General features: G+C 57.8%; 1 protein-coding gene and 1 non-coding gene across 8 annotated transcripts in view; both read left to right on the top strand.

Moving 5' to 3' along the window:
- The window catches only part of NSD2 (nuclear receptor binding SET domain protein 2), a 79486-nt gene that overhangs the window by 53322 nt on the left and 3059 nt on the right, over positions 1-23105 (top strand). For 5 of the 7 annotated variants that reach the window (XM_070791927.1, XM_070791929.1, XM_070791925.1 and 2 more), the window contains 15 exons: positions 1949-2067; positions 4062-4143; positions 5199-5323; positions 14110-14241; positions 14336-14459; positions 14885-15085; positions 15812-15991; positions 16233-16389; positions 16520-16725; positions 17506-17609; positions 18455-18724; positions 19558-19674; positions 21605-21746; positions 21950-22056; positions 22573-22777. In XM_070791927.1, coding sequence (XP_070648028.1) covers positions 1949-2067; positions 4062-4143; positions 5199-5323; positions 14110-14241; positions 14336-14459; positions 14885-15085; positions 15812-15991; positions 16233-16389; positions 16520-16725; positions 17506-17609; positions 18455-18724; positions 19558-19674; positions 21605-21746; positions 21950-22056; positions 22573-22777 — 2271 coding nt within the window. Of the gene's footprint in view, positions 1-1948; positions 2068-4061; positions 4144-5198; positions 5324-7585; positions 12590-14109; positions 14242-14335; positions 14460-14884; positions 15086-15811; positions 15992-16232; positions 16390-16519; positions 16726-17505; positions 17610-18454; positions 18725-19557; positions 19675-21604; positions 21747-21949; positions 22057-22572; positions 22778-23105 lie in introns of those variants that run through there. The other 2 variants (XM_070791930.1, XM_070791931.1) reach the window with 2 other exon arrangements.
- On the top strand, positions 21399-21522 carry LOC139183730 (small Cajal body-specific RNA 23). The gene has a single exon (XR_011567351.1). It is a non-coding gene; the product is annotated as a small Cajal body-specific RNA 23 (non-coding RNA).

The following is a 23105-nucleotide window of genomic DNA, read 5'->3' as shown; positions in this document are numbered from 1 at the left end:
CAGGCCTCCTGGCAGGGCCTGCTCCCGCCCCTCACACTCCTGGGGGCAGGGCTGTGGGCTTGGAAGCTCACCGGGTGAGGAGGCTGGCCATGGCCTGGCACTGGGTGTGGGCAGCCTCTGGTTGTCACTGTGAAGAAACATGGTGCCCCTTCGCCATGGAGCTTCACACTGAGCTTGGGGACACATGTGACAGCCTCAGCCGTGCCATCCACGTGCTGGACGCCCGTGGTGGGGACTGACTCCCGTGATGTGGACATAAGTGGGCGTGTTTGGGCGTCAGTTGAAAATGGAGAAGAGGCCTACATCTCTTGAGGCTCGCTCCTGAGGCGCTTTGGAGAGGCCAGGTGCAGGGCGTGTGCATGGGGGCTGGAGGCCAGCTCAGGAGGAGGGCGCCGCCCTCCCGTGTGCCCCAGTGACCCCACCCTGGCTGGCAGACTCTCGCCCCCCACGGCCCCGTCCAGTGACACCAGTAGTGAGCTTCACTCATGTGTGCAGGGCTGGTTGCAAATGCTACAGTTGAGAGTAGCAGGGTGTTTAGGATTTGTGTATTTTTTTTAAAAAGCAGAAAGTTTACCGGATAGTTCATCAGTATGTAAATCTAGGAAAGGTCCCTTTTCAGTGACTGCTGATTTAAGAAGAGGTGGGTTTTATTGAAGCCAGAGTCTCCTCACCCCTGAAGAGTGAGCGTGACCTGATCGTCTGCTGTGTCACCAAGGACCGTCTGAGTGATTGGCAGGCGCGGTCCCTGCCCCTGGCATATCTGGTGTGTTTGTTCTGCCAGCCTCGAGGCCTCCCGCAGGGGCCGCGGGGCTGACGCCCAGAATGCAGTGCCCGCGGTCCTGGCCTATCGGTGCTGGGCTCACAGGTGCCCCTTCTGCTTGTTTCTGTAAGAGACGACCTGGCGAGGGGAGAGCCTCCCTTGATGGGGAAGGACAGTGACTTCACCTCCCTGGGGGCTCTCTGCCTGGCATGCAGGTCCTGAGGGGGTCCTGGCAGCTCAGGCCAACCTTGGCCCTTGTTGGTTGCAGTCAGGCAGCAGCTTGGTGGGCCCCACCAGCCACGGCTCTGTGGGCCTCTCCTGGTGTTCCCTGAGGCCACCTGGTGCTGTGCTGGCCCAGAGCTCAGTGAAGGCCACTCTGGCCAGTTCAGCCGGTCTGGGTCCAGCGCTGGAGAGGCCAGCGCTCCAGCGTGGCTCTCCGCGAGCACTGTCGGGCCTGCACGTTGAGCAGGGCCTCGGGACGCAGGGGCCTGAGCCTCTGGCCACTGCACCCTGCGGCCCCAGCAGGGCTTGAGGGCGACAGCGCCCTCCCACGGGATGCTGGTGGGAGGAAACCCTGAACCTCTGTGATGCGGTCCTGCACACGCAGGTCCTGGGTTTGCATTGAGTAGACCTTGGCGTGCTCAGATCAGCCCTCTCTCTAGACCTGTACTCTTAGCTTACGTCTTGCCTTTCTGTCAGTGCCGTTTGGACCCCTTAAGTTTTGGGTCAGGTGGTCTCCCTGGGGACACCTAATGTGCACAGTCCACAAATGTGCTTAGTTTGTGATGTGCTTAGAAAGTGCTTAGTTTGCAGATGGATGTGGAGTGTTTTCCTTAAGATGCCTCTTTAAGGAAATGTGTTAAAAGTAGCAAGTTGTTTATATTTTTTAAGTTCGACTTAAATTCCACTAGTCTTTGAACATAAGCGAAGGATTTTGTGAAAATCCTGGGTACATTGACGCTGTGTAACAGATAGCAGGGTGCTCGCCCCTGGGCGAGATCGGGGTTTCTGCTTGCCATGTGGGACGTGCCCAGAGCTCCACCTGTGACCCTGGGGCCCGGAAACGAGCAGGGTTTCGGGGGGCCTGTCACAGCTGGACCTGCACCTGTGCGCACTGAGTGGCTGCTCGGCGCCCCCGGGGGCGGCTTGTGGGAGGGTTTCACGTCAGCTTCCCATCCTCACCCCAAGGTAACTTAAATGGGAAGAAAAGGAGCCACACGAAGAGGACGCAGGGCCTGCGCGGAGACGCTGAAGTTGAGGAGGCCCCCAGGAAGAGGCTCAGGACTGACAGGCACGGCCTGCGGAAGGTAAGCGCGCCGGGCCGGGCCGCGGGGGTCCTTGGGGAGCTCCTTCCCGGAGGCCGCTGAGCAGAGCACGCGTTTGTCTGCCGGGGGATCCAGCAGGTCTGAACACTGAGCAGCACTGGGTGTTTCTGAGTCAGCAGAAGCGTGTGTTTAAAGTGGCTCTTCCGTGAAGACTGTGTCAGTCTGTGTGTAAATACTGAGTTGACAGATGAACGTCAAAGTCCACTATGTTATTTTTCAAGAAGTTGAAATATCCATTAAAAATAGGTTTTATGAACCCATCCCATTTATTAGTAATTCATACAATTGTTTCTGTAATTAGGGGTACTAAGCAGGCTGTGCAGACCAGTTTGATGCAGCAACAAGGCACCGATGTAAAGGCAGCCCCAGGACCTGCTCTAGCAGGGGCCAGTGGTGTCCAGGGCAGGGCTGGCCTGGGGCCTGGAGGAACACAGAGCTGACCGAGGCTCAGGGACTCGGGGAGCCGGGCCTGCGTGTCCGGCGTTGGTGCCTGTGTGTGTGGAGCACTCGGGCTCTGCCAGGCCCTCTGTGACGGGACCCGGGTAGTATCGTCACAAAGCGAGATTAGGCTTCGTACCTCACGGCTGAGCGTGTGTTTATCTAGTGGTAGCTCTTCCAGGGTAGTTGGACTCTGACTCATCACTCTGAGTGTAACTGTAACCTGTCTTTTTTGGCTGTGCTGTGCACCCTGTGGGGTCTTTTTGTGGTGGGATGTGAGATCTCAGTTCCCTGACCACGGATTGAACCCAGACCCCTGCAGTGGAAGAACCAGCGGACTGCCAGGGAATTTCCCAAACTGTCTTTCACTGATGTGAATTGAGAAGTTGTTCTTTTTATTGCTTTTTTTTTTTTTAATTGCTTTATTTCAAAGAATGGAAAATAAATCTCATGTGTTGCTCAAGCACAGAAGTGTAGCCACCCCATCATCTGTCTTATTTTTTTAAAGGTGTATTTGCAGTTCAAGGGAGCAGGCAGGTCCCGCCCTGTTCTTCTGGCTCGGAGAGCGTTGTTCCAGGGCCCTTGTCGGCTCCAGCAGTGAGCCAGCTAATGAGCCAGGTGACCCCTGCGCTGATCCTCCTGTGTCCAGTGACTGGGGCCTGGGCTGAGAGTCTCCTCTGGCTGCTGCCTTGGAAGTGGTCCTTTACTGGCCGCCATGCAGACACTGGTTGCTTTGGAATCTTCGTGTAAATCATTTACCTAAAAGTGTGACCCCAGACATTTGAAATATCAAAATTCATATGAAGTAGCTAGATAGAAATTTACTAACTAGCAGCTCAGGAAATAGTGCATGATTTTGAAAAGAGTGGTGGTGCTGGTTCGGTTTGTACGAAGCCCACTGAGCCACATCGTGCGTGATCCCCAGTGTGCCCTGAGCACGGGCGGCCAGGGCGCGTGCTGTGTGCTGCGCCTGTCGCTGGGCCCCGGGCTGTGTGCCCAGGAATCGGCGGCCTCCTGGGCGGCGGGTGGCCTGGGGCAGCGGCGCCACGGTGCTGTCCATACCACGGTGTTTGAATTGGAACGCTAGACGCGTGTTCATTCTTTTTTGCTATTCCATTGTGAAATGTGCTTTTTGACGGTCTCTGTGTGTGAGCTTTATCTGGAGCTGGTCTCAGAACTGGAAACCATCAGTGAGAGGGTGGAGTTATCCTGGGCTTGGCCTCAAGCAGGAGGGTGGCTGCCTCTGAGTCAGTCCGCTCCATTCTGAGGGCAGGGTGGGCAGTGCACCGAGGAGGCCCCACGGGAGGCTCTCCATGTGCGTGGGGTGGCCGGAGGGGTGCAGATCGGCCCCTGTGAATGGAGAGGGGTCGATGGGCAGCCGCAGGACAGCTGTGCGGAGCCTGTGTTCCCAGGAGCGTTTCTGCGGTACGGCTTTCCAGCCCCGTGTTGGTTCCCATTGGAGACGTTCTTTCATTCTTTGCTTTTTCTTTGTTCTTCCCTCCTTCTTCCCTTTCTCTCTCTTGTTTTTTTTGTAACAGAGAGAGACGATCACTGACAAAACAGCCCGCACGACCTCTTGCAAGGCCCTTGAGGCAGCGTCCTCACTGAAGAGCCAGGCAGGTAATGTGGTCAGCACTGCTGCCAGGCCCACGGTCTGGGCTGGGGGTGCAGCACCGGCCCCATCCTCAGGGAGCCTCCCTGCAGGCGCGGACGGTGGGTGAGCGGGAGGCCGGGCCTGCAGGCTGAGCTGGGAGGAGGCGCCCGTGCCGACAGGGTCCTTGCTGTGGTGGGAAGTCGCTGCAGTGCTCGGCCGCTGCTCACCCAAGCCGCTCTTCTGACTTCTACCCGGCTTTATTGTCTTCAGTTTCAAGTTATACTTGAAAGGTGATTCAAATCAGAAATGTCTAGGCTTGTGACTTGATGGTACGAGTTGTTGCGGTAAATTCCACTGTGTTTAGTACCAAGTTCTCCATGCGTATTTGCTACAGTGAAAGTGATGACTAATTATCTCTGTTCTATGTGTTGAAAAAACTAGCTTAAAATATTTGGGGAAAATAGCTCTCAAAGCGATAAAGGGGAATAGGCCACCACTTTTTTTTAACCTTTTCATTAATTATGTTTTTGATGTATCTGTCTGAAGAATGCTTACCATCTCCAAATCTTAATTTAAAAGGAAAATAAAATTCAGAGTAAGAGAAGATTGAAAGTGACTCTTTTACTTATTTTATAAAGAACTATGCTGGTTTTTAAAACTTAATTTAACAGACTTTTTTTTACAAAAGCAAAACAGGTATTTGTAAGTAGTTTGAACAGAGTGGACATTTGATGATAGAATTGATACTTTTGAGTGTGATAGTGGTATTGTGGTTACATTGACTGCCTTATGTTCGGAGATGTTCTACACTTCTTGTAGGTGAGATGGCCTGTCTGGGCTTGGCCGCAGAGAAACGGGCAAGGGGGCTAGCACCAGGTGTGGGTGGGCTGGCGAGGCCCAGGCTGAGCTTCGGGCTGTTCACTGCCCAGCTCGCCAGCCTTCATCGTCCTATAGCTAAAAGTTAATGCCCAGAAAATTCATCTTTAGAAATTCAGTTATTAAAGGGGTACTTTGAAAGCAGGAGGGAGATTGAAGGTTTAAGGTTTCAAACTTTATTTTATAAACCAAAATTATCTTACAGCCACGAAACACCTGTCTGATGCCTGCAAGCCCCTGAAGAAGCGCCACCGGGCCCCCGCAGCGGCCGCCACCACCCTCACCTTTAGCAAAAGCTCATCTCCTTCCGCGTCCTTAACTGAGAACGAGGTAAAATCTTAATGAGGGTGGTCAGCACGCACTCACACGGAGGCTGTGTAGTTGCCCACGTTGAAGTGGGGTAGAGGTCAGAGCTGATGATGGGAGATAGGTTCTCTGGGCTGTGTGTGTTCCATGTGGAAACACGCCCGGCGTGTGGTGCACATGCGTGGCTGCACTCAGGATGGATGCATTTTATTGTGCTTGGAACCTGTCTTCAAGATGTTGGTCTGTGATGTTCCACACGGGCCTGACCTGACCCTGCGGGCCTAGGGCAGCCACCCCCAGGAGGGCGGGCCGCTGTGCCCAGGCCCTGTGTGTCCGTGGCCGCGGGCCTCCAGCTTCATACTTAGCCTGGAGTGTTCTTCAGTGCTTGAAGGTGCGGTGAGTCAGGACTGCCGTGGCCGTGGCCCTCCTTTGTGGGCCTGGTGGCCTGCGCTGTGGACAGAGCTGCTGGAGGCTCTCACACCCGTGGGCTGCGGCACCACGAGCACCGTCGAGCCTGCCTCTCTGTGTGACCAAAAGCAAAACGGAGGCAGCCTCCAGATGGAGGTCTGGTCTCTCTGTGCAGGGGGAGTTTGGGGTTCCGTCTCAGGACCGCCCAGGGAGCTTATTTTCAGGTGCAGCATCCGCTCACCTTGGTCCCTGTGGTCCTTTCCTCGTGGTGGACGTGAGTCCTGTCTCTAGAACGTCTTTGAAGAGACGCTCACTGTGGCTGTTTGGCACAGGGCTCTGAGGCAGCAGGCGGGTCAGCAGGGGGCACTGCTGACGTGGCCTCCAGTGCGGGCTATGGTGGGGACGCTCTGGTGCCTGTGCCCATTAGAGGCGGGCAGGCCTTCTGGGGCGAGGGCTCTGCATGCATTCAGGCTGGTGGGCAGCCGGGGGAGTGCAGGGCTGGGACGGTGCCCGCAGGCCTGTGTGGGCTCCCTGTCGTTGAGCCAGCGCAGGTGACGCAGTCTTTCTCCAGACACGGCAGTAGCCTGCCTCGGGGCCCCTGGAGCTGACTGACAAGTGAAAAGGCAGGCTCCGTACAAAGCTTTTTCCTGTTTTTCTTGTCCAAGTATCCTAACGTTAAGTGAAAGGTGATCTGCAGTTCTAAAGAAGAGGAACACTACAAGCTTCAGTTCTGTAGACAGTGTCTCTTCAGTTAGCTGTTTTGTTAAAAACTTTTTAATGAATTTTTCTGGTTTCATACTTTGGCTCACTTATTTGGTAGAGTTTTTTTAGTTCTACTGTTGAGACATACCATCAACAGAAACTCACGAGGCCACCGAGGTCTTGTGTCCTGTTCCTTGTCATGAGGCGTGTGGGTCAGAGGTGCGGACCTGGAGCAGCGCCCCAGGCCCGTGGGCGGAGGGGAGGACGTCCATCAGGGGCCCCGGGTTGCTTCGGACCAGGGCGATCCTCGTCTCCTTGGCTGAGACATCTGGTCTGAGCTTGGGAAGACTGACGGAGCATTTTACAGTCAATAGACTTAATTGATTTTTAATTCTTTGGAACTTCAGAAGTAAATAGGTTATTGAATACCTATATATCATGTATTAAATACATTGAGATGATACACACAGACACTGTTCTGCACTTCGAAGGTGATACACAGATTCCATAGTGTGCGCTCTCTCTCTCACATAAAAACGTTTAGATTACCAGGCTTTCTCTGTCAGCCACTTCTGTGCAGCATATATAAATCTCACATTAGAATTCATTTTTACAGAATTGTATCATTTATTAAAATTCACTTTAGGTGAGCTAGAAGGCTTGTCTGTGTCTGTGTTAACACTGCTGAACTCCAGTGTGCAGTCACAGTGTCTGCCAGGCAGAGTGCCTTTTTTAAGCACGAGAGGCAGTGTAGTATGTGAAGAAACCCTCGAAACAACCAGCTCCGGTTCCAGTGGGCCCTGGGTGACCGCTGGGCTGCTGTTGGCAGGGCTCGCCTGGCCCCGTTCAGGGTGGGTCACGTGCCCTTTGCATGTTTGCAGTTTCTCCTTTCACTGCCATTGTTAGAATAAGGCGCTCTCACAGGGTTGGTGTCTGCAGGTGTTATGGGTCGTGCTGCGGTCTAAACACCTCTCAAACAGGACTGTGTGGCCAGTCAGGCTCACGGCAGAGCGGTCCTTCCATGGCAGCGCTGGGTCTTCGAGGAGGACAGATGGGAGTCACGTGCTTGCATGGCAGAGGCCTGGGAAGAGTTAATGGGATATGAGTGTTTTGTAATTTCGTTTCTTATTCCTTTAGTAGAGCAAATTCTTATTTTTTTCACCTTCATGGTAACAGCTTTTGTGGGAGCCACATCAGCCAAGCTGGATTTGAACTCGGCTGCTCTGTGCTGCACTTAACATGACGTAATTTTCCGAGATGTCTGCTGCAGGCGGCGTGTCGTCATGCACACTCAGTGGTACTCCTTTCACAGGCAGTTACGGAAGATGTGTGATAATCTGTTTTTACTGGTATTAATAACACATACAATGAAGAAAACATAAATTTTAAGACCAAGGTAAGATACCTAATCAAGGCCATTTAACCAGTCACATTCATCTCATAACAGAAACACGTTCATATCCAGTGGTCGAAAGGGTGCCCTTGGTCAGGGGCTGTCCTGGGCCTGAGACAAGGACAGGACACTGAAGGGGTTCACTCTGTTAGAGGTCATTTTTTCTCCTCTAGTTCATAACTTTCTGAGTTTTTATTGAAAAAAAATGTCAGCATCTGTACCTTCAAAAACAAAGAACAAGCAGCACACTTGAAAGAGTCCTGGTCGACTGTGGTCATTGCTAATGGGATATGTCCAGCCCTGTAGATAGCAGACTAACCTCCAACATAAAAGGCAGGAAGACTTTTGATTCTGTCTTTTTTTACTAAACAGTTTTACTATGACACTAGCTGTAGTAAATTTATAGGAAAAACTGTCGTTTGCAATATCGCTGTGAACCATTTAATCTCCTGATTCAGTAACTGTTCTCTAGGAGTCCCGTCACCAGGTTACTCACACCCACCTCTCCCTCGGTTGCTTTTGTAGAACACGAGCCATCACATTAAATGTCTCAGTCTTGGGTGGCCACCTGGTGTGCCCCAGGGGCCCATGTGTCTGCATGGTGGGGAGAGGCCTCCGTGCCCATCAGCTCACAGAGGCGGGGGGCTCTTCATGCTACCAGGCGCGTAGCACTCGACTCAAGCTGAGTAGACGCTTCAGATGTGTCTTACATTTAACGAGAGTTTCTCACTGACGCTTGTATTCTAAACCGTTAAGTGATGCACCGCATGTAAAGCACTCGGGGTGCCTGGCGCCTTGCAAGGACTTAGTGGTTCGCTATTGTGACAATAATGGTTATAACAATAAAAATAATAAAATCATCATCATTCCATTTTTATCCAAAAGTATACATTTTGCTTTGGCATGCAAAGTGGTCCTTGGGCCTGCACGATGCTGATGGGGCTGAAGTAGACCCAGAGGCGGCACGTGCTGGGCATGGCCCCGCTTCCGGCGAGGCCTGCGGCTGGCCGGTGACCCTGCTCAGACATAGTGGGACGTGGGCCTCCAGGGTGGTCGTGGTCACGTGGCTCCTAAAGGAACGGTGGAGGATTCCTCAGAACTAATCACTAAATTGTAAAATGTCAAAAAACAGCAGGGTAAAAATGACCTAGTCCAAAAAGCCTCTACCCAGAGTAAAACTCCCCCCTGGAAGGCCTGTGACCAGAGTTAAGAGGCTCACGTGAGATGATAGCTTGAGGAAGTTTGAGTTGTAGCCAGCCCGCCAGCTGCCACCACAGTTGGCCACAGACGAGCCTTCCTCTGATGGGGAGGACTCGGTGTGCCCCACGAGCAGCACGGAGTCTGCATCAGCGGAGTGGGGAGGGTGCACGGAGCAGGCGTGAGGCCACACGGAGAGCCTCGGCTGGGCAGAGAGGCTGGGACGTCGGGATGGTGGCCAGGGGGAAGGGCAGCTGTGTCTGCATCGTTCTGCTCCGGACACAGTGGCGTCTCGCTTTGGGGTGCTGGGGGAGCCGAGCTCCCCAGAGGGCGTTCTGGCTTCTGGAGGAGCTGAGTGGAAGGGGCCCCAGGTTGGAGAGGGCTTAAAGACGAGCAGTAGTGTGTGCGGGAGTGCAGGTGGACGGCGTGCTGTGTGACGTGGGCGGTCCTCACTCCGGAAGTCAGTTCTGCTGTTTGTTTCTGCCTGTTGCTGAGGTGACTCTGGTTACACTGCGCACCCTGCCATGACCACCCCTTCCACTCACCACACCTGTGTTGGCAGAGTAGGAGGCCAGAGGTGGATGTGTGTCTGGATGTCCAGAAGTTGAGGTGGTGGCCATTCCAGAAACGCAGGGGCCCTGAGACTGTAGTGCAGCGGCCCTGGCATCTGCAGGCTGCCTCTCCTCTCTGCCTTTCCGTGAGGCATCCTCGTGAGGGTCAGGGGAGGTTGCGTCTCACCACTCTCCAGCACCTCGAGTCGCTGCACCTCCCAGCTGAGAGCAAACGCCCAGCAGAGGCTGTCTCTCGCTCGGCGTGTCTGCCCCACCCCCACCCCACTCCACAGACTTGGGGGTTAGACTGCCCCCCAAGTGGTCTCTGGGAGGCCCAGCGCTGTGGTCTTCATGGAAGTCCATGCAGAACCATAGGAATGTTCCAGGCGGAGTGCTTCAGGTCCAGGATGGGGGTCAAGGGTGGCCAGTTGAAAAGGTCTGGTGGCCAGGTCTTGGATGGGAGCAGCTGGACACAGCGGAGGAAGGGCAGAGGAGGGGGAGGCCTGCCACCCCTGGGTCTCTGGGCCCAGCTGCTCGCCTCGGTGCAGGACCGGGAGCGTGTGAGCCTGGCCAGACCGGGGCAGCTCTCACGCCCAGCGAGTCTCAGAGATGGTGTAAAGAAGAAAACTCAGGCTGTTGGTTAATATCTAGATCCAGAAACATACAAGGTGTCCATGTATGAGCTTAAAATTAGGGTTCTCTCCCCAAAGATGGCTGTGAGCGGACGTTGGCCCCGCTGTGGCAGACGGAGCGCTGGGGCTTTGTCCCTTTCAGTAGCAGTGTGAGTGCTTTAAGTGTGGCGTGTCCTCCGTTGGTCGGGCAGTGCCAGCTTGCCGGGCACTTCTGGAGGGCTCGGGCAGGGGAGTGTGGCCCAGCTGGGCAAGAGAGCAGCCATTTCCCGGAGGAGAGGGGGCGGCGGACACGATCACTGTGGTTTCGTGAGTTGACTGGATTGACTTGATTTCCTTTCCGTTCGGCTTCTAACTTCCCAGCTTCTGAGACGTGTCTGTCTGCTTTACCTATCAGTTCACTGTTCAGTTTGTTCCGGTCAGGGATTCGTGTGTGTTAGACTGGATGAGAGCTGCCTTGACTCAGTGTGAAACTAGCGTTTATGCTTTTAAAATCAATAGTTTTATCACCTCAGCTTTTAAAAATCTGTGAACAGAAGTAATTTCTGAGGACCCAGTTTATCTATTAGATTATGAACCTAAATGACAGATTTTTTGCTAAGAGTTGAAGTACTACTGTCTTATTACAAAAGGCTTCTCAAAGTGCTGTCAAACTTGTGATTGGTTTTCAGTGTTTTTCCCAAGAAGTGTGTTGACTCCTGTATATTTTAGGTTTTTGGTCAGTAAAGTTGATTTTCATCCTCTTAAGTACTGTTTTTGCTGTTTTACCTAGAATAGTAGAAGTTACTACTGGTTGACTTGCCAGTGACGAGAGGTTGACGGTCTCCCGCAGGCAGCTAACCGTGTTAGGTCCCCGTGTACGGTGCTCTCTGGCCTTGGTGTAGGAGTGGGGTCTTTGCACATTATTCTTTAGTGCGTGTTTGGAAGCGTGTGCTAACTGCTTATTCAGGGCATCTTGAACCTTGCAGAAATGACTGAAGTGGGTGGGGGGCAACAGTGGGGAGGGCTTGGTGGCTCAGCCTCTGCTGACAGCCGCCAGCGGGGCCTCCCCAGCGGCCCTCCCCAGCCCACTCTTCGGGTGGCAGCGGCTGGGGACACAGCTGGGACCACGCTGGGTTCTCAGGACGTTGTAGAGACTCGTTTTCACCTGTGACGAGGGCCGGCCTTGAATGTGGAGCAGCAGCCCCACGACCTGCTGGGGCACCTCCGGGGGCTGCTGGGGCTCTGGGGGCTGCCTGGTCAGATGTGAGGACAGGGCCAGGCTGTGTTCTCCCGACTCAGACCTGGGCTCGGGGCAGCCAGGAACGGTAGCTGTAACACATGTCCAATAACTTTTGTTTGCATTGTAGCACTTCAGGTGATGAATGACTAACGAATTATTTTCATTCCACCCTGATACTTCACTGTGATGTCAACTTGGAAGACCTGTTTGAGATTAGTCTTTTGGTTTTAAGCTTATTAAACCCCCGGGGCACAGGCGTTGCATCATTTGTCAACCGTACCCTCTGTGAACGAGCGTCTAGTGATCTGACTCCCACTTTACAAAAGCGTAACTCAAAAGTTATGTCGGGTATGAACTGTGTTGCTCAAGGCCTGTAACTGTATTCAAACTGATGTGGTGTCACCTTGTGAAGGGGTTTTGTTAAAAGACTTGAACCTCACTGTGTAACACTGTCCGAGCGTAGGGCCTGCTGGGAGTCCCGAGTCGCTTCTAGCAGTCAGGTCGCCTGTTCCCTAGGCGCACGTGTCCGTTGGTGTCTCGCTGACAAGGCCCTGGCACGCTCCGGAGACCGCGCCAGCCTGCAGGAGCGTGTCCCTGCCGCCGCGAGCCGCAGGGCGCGTAGGTAGCGGGTGTGCGTGGGGGGCAGCTGCGCCCCCGCCCGGCCCTGGGGTCTCTCCCGGCGCCTCCTGTCGGATGTGGAGGCCTCCTAGAGGGCGTAGCCTGAGCGTTGGGACTGTGTTGGGACCGTGCAGGTGAATGTGTCTCCGAGTAAGCCCGGCCCTGGTGCCCCGGAGGTGGAGCTGCAGCCGGAGCTGGTGCCGCCCGCCCCGCCCTCGTGCGTCAACCCCGGCCTGCGCTCCGCCCTCGTGCGTCAGACCCCGGCCGGCGGCGGGGGGCCTCGGGCGGCCTCTGGCGCGGGCAGGGGCGCGCTGGGATGCCAGCGGACCCTCCCCACCCGCCACGGACTGCACTGTTGTGAGGTCTGCTGCTGTACATGTATCTTAGAGCCCGGCAGAAAACGCGCCTCCTGTGTGTCTTGAACATTTATATTTCCATTCAAAAATATGTACTCCGTGTTTATTTCCTCAAACCAGACTTTGTTAACTTAGGAATATCTCCAAGTGGAAACGTGCTCACTTTTTCTGTAAATCTTAAATAAAAGGTGCTGTTCCTTCCTCTGACCCTGGACTGGTCTGTGTTTTCTGTCTTTCTCTCCGTGCATTTTTTCTTTTTCTTTTTTTTTTTTTAGCTTTTAGATTTGTCGCAGCCTTGTCGAGGGGAGGACCTGGGTGGTGGGTCAGGCGCCGGGTTTGTCCCGGGAGTCCCCGTGAAGGCCCTCCCGTGGGTCGGTTCTCCGGCGGCCGTGTGGGGCCAGGGCCGGGGGGCCGCTGCCCACCTGCTTCCTGCCTGCTGCCTGGCACCAGTGCAGACCCTCCTGGGGCTCGCCTGTTTGTGCCTCGGACACACACGTCAAACGGGGTTTGCACCCAGGGCGTTCTCCCTGCTGCCTTCTCTGGGGCACCAGTGTGGAGGAGGAGACGGTGAGCCGTAGGGAGGGCCTCGGGCGACAGTGCCCGTCTAAGCCGTCTCCTTCCTGTGGGAGAAGGTGGGAAAGTCAAAGGTACAGCCTGCTTTCTCTGGAGATGGGGCTCCGTCAGACCTAGGCGCGTGGCCAGGCTGGCACGGGGGCCCACGTCCGTCAGCCGCCCGCAGACGCCAGGCAGCCTGCACACCCCAGAGAGGGCACGCCTTAACTTCGGATTTCAAGTCAGCAGAAGCCCCTTGTTCGTCAGGGGTTTTTCCTTCCGCTTCTCCCTGTCATTTCAGGGAGGTAAACCTGGGGAAGTGCCACTGGTAACCGGAATTGGATGAACTGGCTGCAGGGTTTATTTTGTTGGGTTTTTTTTTTTTAAAAGAAACGTGGCCCAATTGAGTTTCTAGTTCTGTGTTCTTGGTAAACAGCAAGCCTGGGTCATAATTACTTGTTGCTGTGGTTATTGAGGTGTCCAGGAAATTAGCTTATTACTTCTGCTCTGCTGAAAATTCAGTTTTCAGTGTTTATTTGCCTAACATCTGGTAAATACTAAATGTATTTTTTAGGCTTTAAAAAATTTGAATTTAAGGTTTCTGATTAAACATTTATTGGTTTCTGTCCATAAAGATTTACTGTTGCTGGTCTTGTGAGGGAAAGGCTGTGTCCAGCGGCAGGAAGGGGCATTTGCCCGCCTCTCCCAGACACTGCCCTCCCCACCTGCCCCTCCGCAGGGAGGAGGCTGTGGGACTGGGCGGGCGGGGCTCTTGGGCAGTTACTGGGCCGCACATCCGGACTACGGGCCCCTGCCCTGGGGGAGCACGCGTTGTAGCCACGCGTGCCGAGCCGCTGCCCATCCGACCACCGTGTTGGGTGTGGACACGTCTCTTTTAGCCTAAGATCATTGACCCTTTATTGATCGGGTAAGAAAAGTCAAGCTCGTCGGCCCCATGCCTGTCCTAACTCACCTGCAAGAGTAAACTGGGTTTTCACAAAAGTTGCTTCATTTTTAAGGAACATGGCGAGAGGTGGCGCGCGTGCCCACGCACACCGTGACCTGCACACCAGGCGGGGGCCGCTCCCCGTGTGTGCACGCGCGCAGCGGGCCCACGCCGAGGGGGAGCCGGCGGGGCTGCTGGCGGCCACTGTGAACTGTCGTCCGCCTCCTTCCTCCCAGGTCTCGGACGGCCCCGGAGACGAGCCCCCGGAGTCCCCGGACGAGAGCGCTGACGAAACCCAGACCGAGGCGTCCGTCTCCTCTAAGAGGTCAGAACGGGGAGCCACCGCCAGGAAGGAGCACGTGTGCCAGGTGAGGGGCGGGGCCGGGGCCGGGGCCGGGGCGGCCTCCCTCCACCAGGCCGGCGGGCGCGGGACCCCCTGAGCCTCCGGCCCTCTCCCCACAGCTGTGCGAGGAGCCGGGCAGCCTGGTGCTGTGCGAGGGCCCCTGCTGCGGCGCCTTCCACCTGGCCTGCCTAGGCCTCTCCCGCAGGCCGGAGGGGCGGCTCCTGTGCGGAGAGTGCACCTCAGGTACGTCCCGCCCCGCCCCTTTCCCCGCCCCTTTCTTCGCACCGCACAGTCTCTGCCTCCGGGTTCGGGTTCGCTGCACGGTCTGGGGAGGTGCGTGGACGGCCCATGCGGCTGCGGTCACCGCCCACCTCCTCTTCCCTATCCCGGCCGAGGGTATCCGGACTCGTCGGAACGGGTCCAGTTGGAGGAGCTCGCGGCGCTGGCTGTGGGGCGCCGTCCCCATGGAGGGAGAGGGGGTGTTTCTTGGAGGAGCCCCTCCCTGCAGCTGCTCGCCTGTTGGAGGGCGCAGCCCCTCCCGGGCAGCCTGGTCAGACCCCCGCGGGCAGGGCCCCTCGAGGGCCGGCGGGCTGGAGGAGGAGCCGGTGCCCCGCCCGAGGCGCGGCGGCTCAGCCCTGCTCCGTGCCCCTTCTCGCCCCGGCCGCCAGGGATCCACTCCTGCTTCGTGTGTAAGGAGAGCAAGAGTGACGTCAAGCGCTGCGTGGTGTCGCAGTGTGGGAAGTTCTACCATGAGGCCTGCGTGCGCAGGTTCCCCCTGACGGTGTTCGAGAGCCGGGGCTTCCGATGCCCGCTTCACAGCTGCCTGAGTTGCCACGCCTCCAACCCCTCGAACCCAAGGCCATCGAAAGGTACAGAGAAGCTCCGTGCGGGTGTGAGCAGATCCGAGCCACCGAGGGCGCGGGGTGGCAGGCTTGTCCCCGAGAGCTTTGCCCCACGTAGGTTTGGATATCTTCCGTCACTGACGGGACGCAGGTGGGGGTTAGGGTTTTTCTTGCTGATTTCCCTTCTTCCTGCCTTAAATGTCATCCTAATGATTGCTGGCTTGAGGAAGGAGGGCCTGAGCCCTTCTGACAGATTCTGTTTGTTCAGGCTTTGATGGTCCTTCATGTGTGAGAACCGTATTTCAAGTCCCATCTGTATCGTACAGTGTGGAGTCTGTGGGACTCAAGGGCGGCTGGTGTCTGCTTCCTGACACCAGTGGTCCTCAACCAGGGGCCTGCACTCCAGGGGGGCATAAGGCCGTGTCTGTAGGTGTTGGGGGTCCCTGCTGGCGTGCACAGGGCAGCCCCCATGGTCCCCTATTGGGCGGCAGCGTCCAGGCTGAGAAACCCTGGTTGACCTCCTTTTAGAAAACAGCATTAAATGCCTGATGGTTTTCCGATACCTTGTTGAATCACCATTGCCTTAAGGAAATGTGTCTTCACAACGCCTAATGGTATTCTTACTCTCCCACCCGAGTCCCTGTTTTCTTCTGCTGCCCCCGGGGTATTTCTGCAGCAGCGCTGTGAGCCTGCAGAGGCCCGGCCCCCCCGGCTGCCCCACTGAGGTGTGGGGTGTGGGCATGTCCACTCCAGGTAAGATGCTGCGGTGTGTCCGGTGCCCCGTCGCCTACCATGGAGGGGATGCGTGTCTGGCCGCGGGCTGCTCGGTGATCGCATCCAACAGCATCATCTGCACGAACCACTTCACCGCCCGGAAGGGCAAGAGGCACCACGCGCACGTCAACGTGAGCTGGTGCTTCGTGTGCTCCAAAGGTGAGCCTCCCGGGGCCGCGTGCCGAGGGCCAGCTGTGGCCCTTCTCCAGCTCAGTCCACCCGCTGGCGATCCGTGTTTGCCCACGTAGTTGCATTCGTGGTCTCTGAGTTAACCACCGTCGGGCCACAGACTCGGGGGATAGCTTTCGTGGTAAAAAGAAAGCGTGCTCCTGTGTGACGCAGATCCCGGGAGTTGGGGTGGGGGCTGGGGCGGGGGGGGCTAAGGGCACCCTTGTTGCAGGGGGGAGCCTGCTGTGCTGCGAGTCCTGCCCGGCGGCCTTCCACCCCGACTGCCTGAGCATCGAGATGCCGGACGGCAGCTGGTTCTGCAACGACTGCAGGGCTGGGAAGAAGCTGCACTTCCAGGACATCATCTGGGTGAAGCTCGGGAACTACAGGTGGGGGAGGAAGCGCCCGCCCGCCGCCGCCGCGGTCACTGTCTTCTTTTCCTTTACAGAGCTGAACGCAGTGAAATTCTGTCACTCTCTCTGAAGAGTCTGTGAACCCTGTTTTTAATATTTATAATAGATGGTGGCCGGCAGAAGTTTGCCATCCCAAAAATGTCCCCCCAAATATTCAGAAAATGAAGCACGAGGTTGGAGAATTCCCTGTGTTTTTCTTTGGGTCTAAAGATTATTACTGGACTCATCAGGCGCGAGTGTTCCCGTACATGGAGGGGGACCGGGGCAGCCGCTACCAGGGGGTCAGAGGGATCGGAAGAGTCTTCAAAAACGGTACGGGGCTCCGCGGGGTCGGGCACGGTGCTTGGGGGCCTCTGCTAACGCTGACTTCGTTTCCAGCGTCTGGTTTCTGTGGGAAACGCTGGACGCAGCATCTCTTCTAGCTGTAGCTTCCATGCTTTGGATAGGTTTGTTGAAGCAGAGGATAAGACGTGACGTCTAATAAGTTTCCTAACATTGTGGTGACCACCACTAGCATGGATTAGAGCTCTCTTCAGTATTAGCCTGCAGGGATTTCTCCCCGCTTGGCTTTATGTGAGAGGGAGTGCACTGCAGTCTGTGGCTGCTGCACCAGCTCTCGGGGCTCCCTTGACCCGTCAGCAGTCACACAGGTGCCTCCTCCCCACAGCCGGGTGGGGGACAGAGGGGACAGAGGGCTGGCCTCGTTTGGGGGACGCAGGGGTCAGGAAGGGCAGCACGTGAGGGGGCCTAGGCACTCGCCCCCTGGGGAGGCACCCCGCCCCCCGCCCCTGTTCCTGCACATGGCCCACCCAGGTTTCTCCAGGAGAGGTGGTCCGGGCGGGCAGCTGGGCAAGGGCAGGGTCAGCGCCCCTTGCCTGGAGGCCCTGCAGAGCCCCCCTGATTCTTAAGCTGGCTGGCAGTCGTCCGCCCCTGTCTGTGTGGGTGCCGTGTGGCCTCCTCCTGGTTTGAGGAGACTAGAGACAACACTTGGCAGCGAGATGAAAGTCTAGACAAAGTCCTTAACGTACAGGCCGTAACGGGTGGACGTACCTATTTGCTAAAGTCTTTTACCGGCACTCTGTTGACTTCTAGCACTGCAAGAGGCTGAAGCGCGTTTCCGTGAAATCAAACTTCAGAGGGAAGCCCGAGAGACGCAGGAGAGCGAGCGCAGGCCCCCGCCCTACAAGCACATCAAGGTGACCGCTCCGGCGGGGCTGGGCCGCTCCGGGCGGGCTTCCTCCTGGACAGCTACGCCGGGTGTCCTAGGCGGGAGTGGGTGCTGCCACTGGCCACGTGTCCTCTGGCTCGAGGCCAGGGTGCGGGCAGGGCTTCCACGCAGGAGGCCTGCGCTCAGCCCAGTGGTCAGCCATGGAACTGCAGTGCTGGCCTGGCTGCCCAGAGCAGGGCACGAACGACAGGCCATCCCCCTGAACCCCACTCGCTGCCACCGAGTGCTAGACATAAGCCCAGATGAGAGGTGGTCAGCCCAGGCCACCCGACCCAGGAGGACCTTCTTCAGATGGCGTGGGGAGTGAGGCGGCGGGGCAGGGGCCATGTTCCCACGTGCTGCTAGCCGGGGCCCCGGGTGGGTCCGTGCCGCCAGGGTGGGCACCCGTTCTCTGCCTCGAGGCAGGTCAGGGGCTCCGTCTTGGGTCCCCATACCTGGGCCGTGGTCAGCGTCTGTGACTAACGTGCATTTAGCCTTCGCTTTGGGATGAGTCCCCTGGAACGGAACTACAGGGCATGTGAGAGTGGCGCTGGGGTTCCCGAGGCTGTTCCAGCCCCTCCGCCCCACCTGGGCACCCGTGAGCAGGTGCCTCTCACCATAGCCTCCTGGCTGCTCTTCCTGCGCCCAGCCCCTCCTCCCCTGCCGCTTTCCTGTGCGTTTGCTCTGAGCTCAGGAGGCCGGGGCTGCCCTACCTCTGTGAGGAGAGGGTCCGGCGGCTGTTCGCCCCTCCTGGGGATTCTCTCGAGCGCAGTGCTGCTATGAGGCAGCCCAGAGGAGGGGTCACAGGAGGCTGAGCTCGGCTCTCGCCCGCAGGTGAACAAGCCCTACGGGAAGGTGCAGGTCCACACGGCGGACATCTCTGAGATCCCCAAGTGCAACTGCAAGCCCACCGACGAGAACCCGTGCGGCTCGGACTCGCAGTGTCTGAACCGCATGCTCATGTTCGAGTGCCACCCGCAGGTCTGCCCCGCGGGGGAGTCCTGCCAGAACCAATGCTTCACCAAGCGCCAGTACCCCGAGACCAAGATCGTCAGGACGGACGGCAAGGGCTGGGGCCTGGTGGCCAAGCGGGACATCAGGAAGGTGCGGGCGTGCAGTGTGAATGTGTGTGTGCGTGTGCGTGCGTGTACGTGTGTGAATGTGTGTGCACGTGTGCGTGAGCACATGCATGAACGTTGATGTGTGAATGTGTACAGCGTGTGTGTGTGAGTCGAGGGCTCACTCACCTCTTCCTTCTCCTAGACTTCACTAGCTCATGTTGCTTTTGCACTCACTGAGAACAGGATTTCAAAAAAGGTTTATGAATTGTTACGATTGAATATTATAAAACATTGAATAGAAGACGTCTACCGAAGTAAAACTCTAAAATTCCACGAGTCGGGCCTTCTGTCAGAATTCTGACGGCAGCCGTTGGGAAGTGAAAGGTTTACTGAGCTGGGTGGCCGGAGCATCGGTGAGCAGTGCTGTGGAGTCGCTCTCACGAGGCCGTCCCAGGACTGGGCAGGCAGGGCCAGGCTACCGGGAGACACGGACCACACGGCGTCCGCGTTCAGGCTGCCTGTCGCAGCTGACCCCAGCAGTGTCGAGAAGGACAGAGGAGTTGAGAGGTGCTTGAAGGACACGTGCCCCGGCCCCGTTCGTCTCGCCCTGACTGCCGGTTTAGGGGCTCTCGCGGGAGAGCTTGGTGGTCTCCACCCTGCTCTCTGCTGGGGAGGGTGACTGTTGTAGTGCCGGCCGCGGGCACTGGGGGGGCAGGGGCTGGCGTGTCGCTCCTTCCAGGGTGCTGAGAGAAGCTCCTCACCCACAGCCTTTAGAGCGTATGTGGTCACCTGACTGACTGATGGGCAGGGACGTGGGGCTCCGGGCTGTGCCCGGCAGGGTCTGCTGCTCACCCCACCGCGCCCTCTGGCCTCCAGGGGGAGTTTGTGAACGAGTATGTGGGCGAGCTGATTGACGAGGAGGAGTGCATGGCGAGGATCAAGCGTGCGCACGAGAACGACATCACCCACTTCTACATGCTCACCATAGACAAGGTAACGCGCGCGGCCCAGGCTGTCCCCGCACAGGAGCGCGCCGTCTGGTGTCGGGGCGCACGCCACATGATGCTGCTGTGCCGTGAGCGCGGCTGTGTCTCACACGCCTGCGGCCACTGCCTGGGGGCTGGGACCAGCGCCAGGCAGCCCGCGAGGGGCTTCTGAGAGCCCCGTGCGCCCCTGATGCGCTCAGGGACACCAGCAGTCCTCCCAGGGTCAGAGAAGGGGGCTCGGGAGGCCGCCCTCAGGGACACGGGGAGACTCCTGGGGTATCTGTTCCTTGTCTGAAGCCCACGTCCGTCAGCAGTTGGGCACGTGTGTCCTCTTCGGGGACCAGCGTTCTCAGCGGTGCTGAGCTGGACTGTTATAGGTGGGGTGGAGGAGGGCAGGGCCGTCAGGACACAGCGCCCTGCTGACCAGCCCTCTCCAGGGGCTCTAGGGGACACGGCCACCCCAGGAGATGGCCAATGTCTGCACCCCCTGCCATCCCCCACTTCCTTCGGGGTGTGGTCGTGAAGGAGGTTATTTTATAAGAAATGAAAACCCTAGGCCTGTGCCTTCCTGTGTTTCAGAGTCTAAACTTGAACTACTTGTGTCTTGTGAGAAATGCCAGTTTGATCACTTAACACACAAATCAGTCCCTGAAATGATAATTCACCGAGGGCCCTGGCCGAAACAAAGAGAAAGCCCATGAAATGGTTCCTCTTCCATCTTTTTCCTGCAAGAATCAGAGAAAAAGCCCTGCCTCCCTAAATGTGCCTCCCTTGCAGTAGAGCAAGGTCTCTGTGAGAAGACCCTCACACACGCTTCACTGTGGTGAGAATCTGAGATACGAAGCCCAGATCTGAAAAGAAGTATTAGATACGTTACAAAACAGTTAAAACCATAAAGTGAGATTTAGAGACAGAAAAACAAGGTACTAAGGAATAAATCAGGCAGATTTGATAAAACGGTCAAAACTGGGAGTTACCATAAATTCACTGAAGTCAACCCATTGGATGGGTTAAGAAAAATTAGATGGTGACAGAGGAAGTTTCTGCCGCTGAAGAAGCTCCCGAGAAACTGCCCAGATGCAGCAGACGTGCCGAGACCGGGCGGGAGAGGTGGGGAGACGGGAGAGGGATGTTCAGTAGGCGTGACAGGAGAGGCAGGAGGCCTGGGGGAGAGGCTGTGCAGACAGAGGTCTCTGGGATCCGTGTGGCACGGATCGTTTCACGGAGAGGCCGTGCGGGGAGAGTTCTCTGGCATCCGTGCGGCACGGATCGTTTCATGGATGAAGCTGACCAAGTTTTTGAGTGGGGTAAATAAAAATCTATACCTTTATACATTTTTTAAAAAGCAAAACAAAACTGTAAGATGCCAAACATTGTGAAGACTTGGAAAGCAAGCAAGAGGGGCTTCCCTGGTGGCCCTGCACCTGGGGGCTGGTGCTGGCGCTGCCGTGGGCCTGGGATCCATCCCTGGCCTTGGAACTGAGACCCCACAAGTTGGGCAGTGAGGGCCCTTCCCCAGGACAGCGGAGAAGAGAAGGGCAATTCTTGGAGCAGTGATGGGATGGCCGGCCTCCGCCCGAGTGCAGTCCCGTGTCCTCCTGACTCGTCTGCCCCGCTGCTGGTCTGGCTGGACCTGCAGGCTTGTCGGTGTCTTCAGCGGGTCCGTCTCGCCCCCATCAGCGCATGCCTCTAGGTGGTGGGGTGACGCCCGACCTCTCCCTCCCCTGCCGCTCGCTCACCAGCGCTCGGTCTCTCCTCGTGGTGCTGGCCTGCCCTCCGTGAGCCAGAGAAACAGGACTGGTTTGGGGGTCTCCCATCCGAGCAGCCACGGGAGACCACGGTTTCCAGTGCGACACTGCTATCCGCGCGGGGCAGAGCCTTGGGGGAGCGCTGGCCGCACCGCAGGGGCCCCGTGACGCCCGAGTTGTGCCTTGCAGGACCGCATCATCGACGCCGGCCCCAAGGGGAACTACTCCCGGTTCATGAACCACAGCTGCCAGCCCAACTGCGAGACCCTCAAGTGGACAGTGAATGGGGACACGCGCGTGGGCCTGTTCGCCGTGTGTGACATCCCCGCAGGTACGCTGCACTCGGGGCAGCACTCTGACGACCCGTCCCAGGCTGCGGCGGGTCAGGAGGGCGGGGTGGTGGGGCAGGTGTGTCTTGCTGGGAGCGTCCCCTTCACAGAGGGGGCTGGGAGGCTCCGGGGCTGTCTGCGCGGCCACGGGGCTCTCGGCGGGGAGGACGGGAGGCTGCGCCCCCAGTGCCGTGTCCCCTCGCAGGGACAGAGCTGACCTTCAACTACAACCTCGACTGTCTGGGCAACGAGAAGACGGTGTGTCGCTGCGGAGCCTCCAACTGCAGCGGCTTCCTCGGTGACAGGCCGAAGGCGAGTGAGGGCGGGAACGGGGTCTGCGGGCCGCGGTGAGGCTGCCTCGGGGCATCACGGGGGCTCATGGTCTGGGGCCACGAGCCGAGGCCGAGTGCAGTCAGGGTGGGTCTGTGCCCGGGCCTGGTGCCCGCGCCTGTGTCTGCAGTGTCCCGTGTCTGCGGACCCACCTCCCCGGGCCTGCATCCCAGCTGCGTGATGCCTGCAACAGCCCTGCTCCCTGCGGTGCCAGCAAGGGCGGGGGCGGGGACAGCGGTGCCCTCCCGAGGATGTGGGTCACCGCAGGCGTCGGGCCTGGAGCTGCAGCGTGCCTGCCCGCCCTGCCTTGCCCAGCTCGGCTGTGTTCTCGCATCCTGAATGAGGTCCTTCGGGGCCTGGACGCGCCACTGGGGAGCAGCCCGTCTGCCACATGGTCCCCAGGTGGATGGACCGCCATGCCCTCGGCCTCCGTGGCCCCTGCAGCCCCTCCTGGGCTCCCAGCCTCCCGCGGTGACTGTGCTGGCTTCCCCGTTCCAGACGTCAGCACCCCTGTCCTCGGAGGAGAAGGGCAAGAAGACCAAGAAGAAGGCCCGGAGGCGCCGCACGAAGGGCGAGGGGAAGAAGCCGTCCGAGGACGAATGCTTCCGCTGCGGCGACGGCGGCCAGCTGGTGCTGTGCGACCGCAAGTCCTGCACCAAGGCCTACCACCTGCCCTGCCTGGGCTTGGGCAAGCGGCCCTTCGGTGGGTCGGGGGTGGTGCCCGTCTCTGCGGGGAGGACGCTGGGCTCTAGAGAGGGACACTGCCAGCTGCTGTCAGGAGGGAGCCCCAAGGCCCTGGCCCCAGCCCGGGGGGAGGCAGACACGCGAGCCTGGACAGGAAGCTGGGGGCGGAGGACAGGCTGGCAGGCAGGTGGTAGTTCTCCAGACTGAACAGGGCACCTTCATGGGCACATCCGAGGCGGGGCCCCCGGAAGCTCGATCCAGCCACACCCGGTCCTGGGAGCAGCCAGGCCGGCCAGTGGCCTGGGCATGGACACAGGCCCACTTGCCCGCCAGGTCTCTGAGCACCA

Source organism: Bos indicus, chromosome 6, assembly GCF_029378745.1.
Source record: "Bos indicus isolate NIAB-ARS_2022 breed Sahiwal x Tharparkar chromosome 6, NIAB-ARS_B.indTharparkar_mat_pri_1.0, whole genome shotgun sequence".
Lineage (NCBI taxonomy): Eukaryota > Metazoa > Chordata > Mammalia > Artiodactyla > Bovidae > Bos > Bos indicus.
Note: the sequence above shows the minus strand (reverse complement) of the source record. Positions and strands in the feature narration are given on the sequence as shown.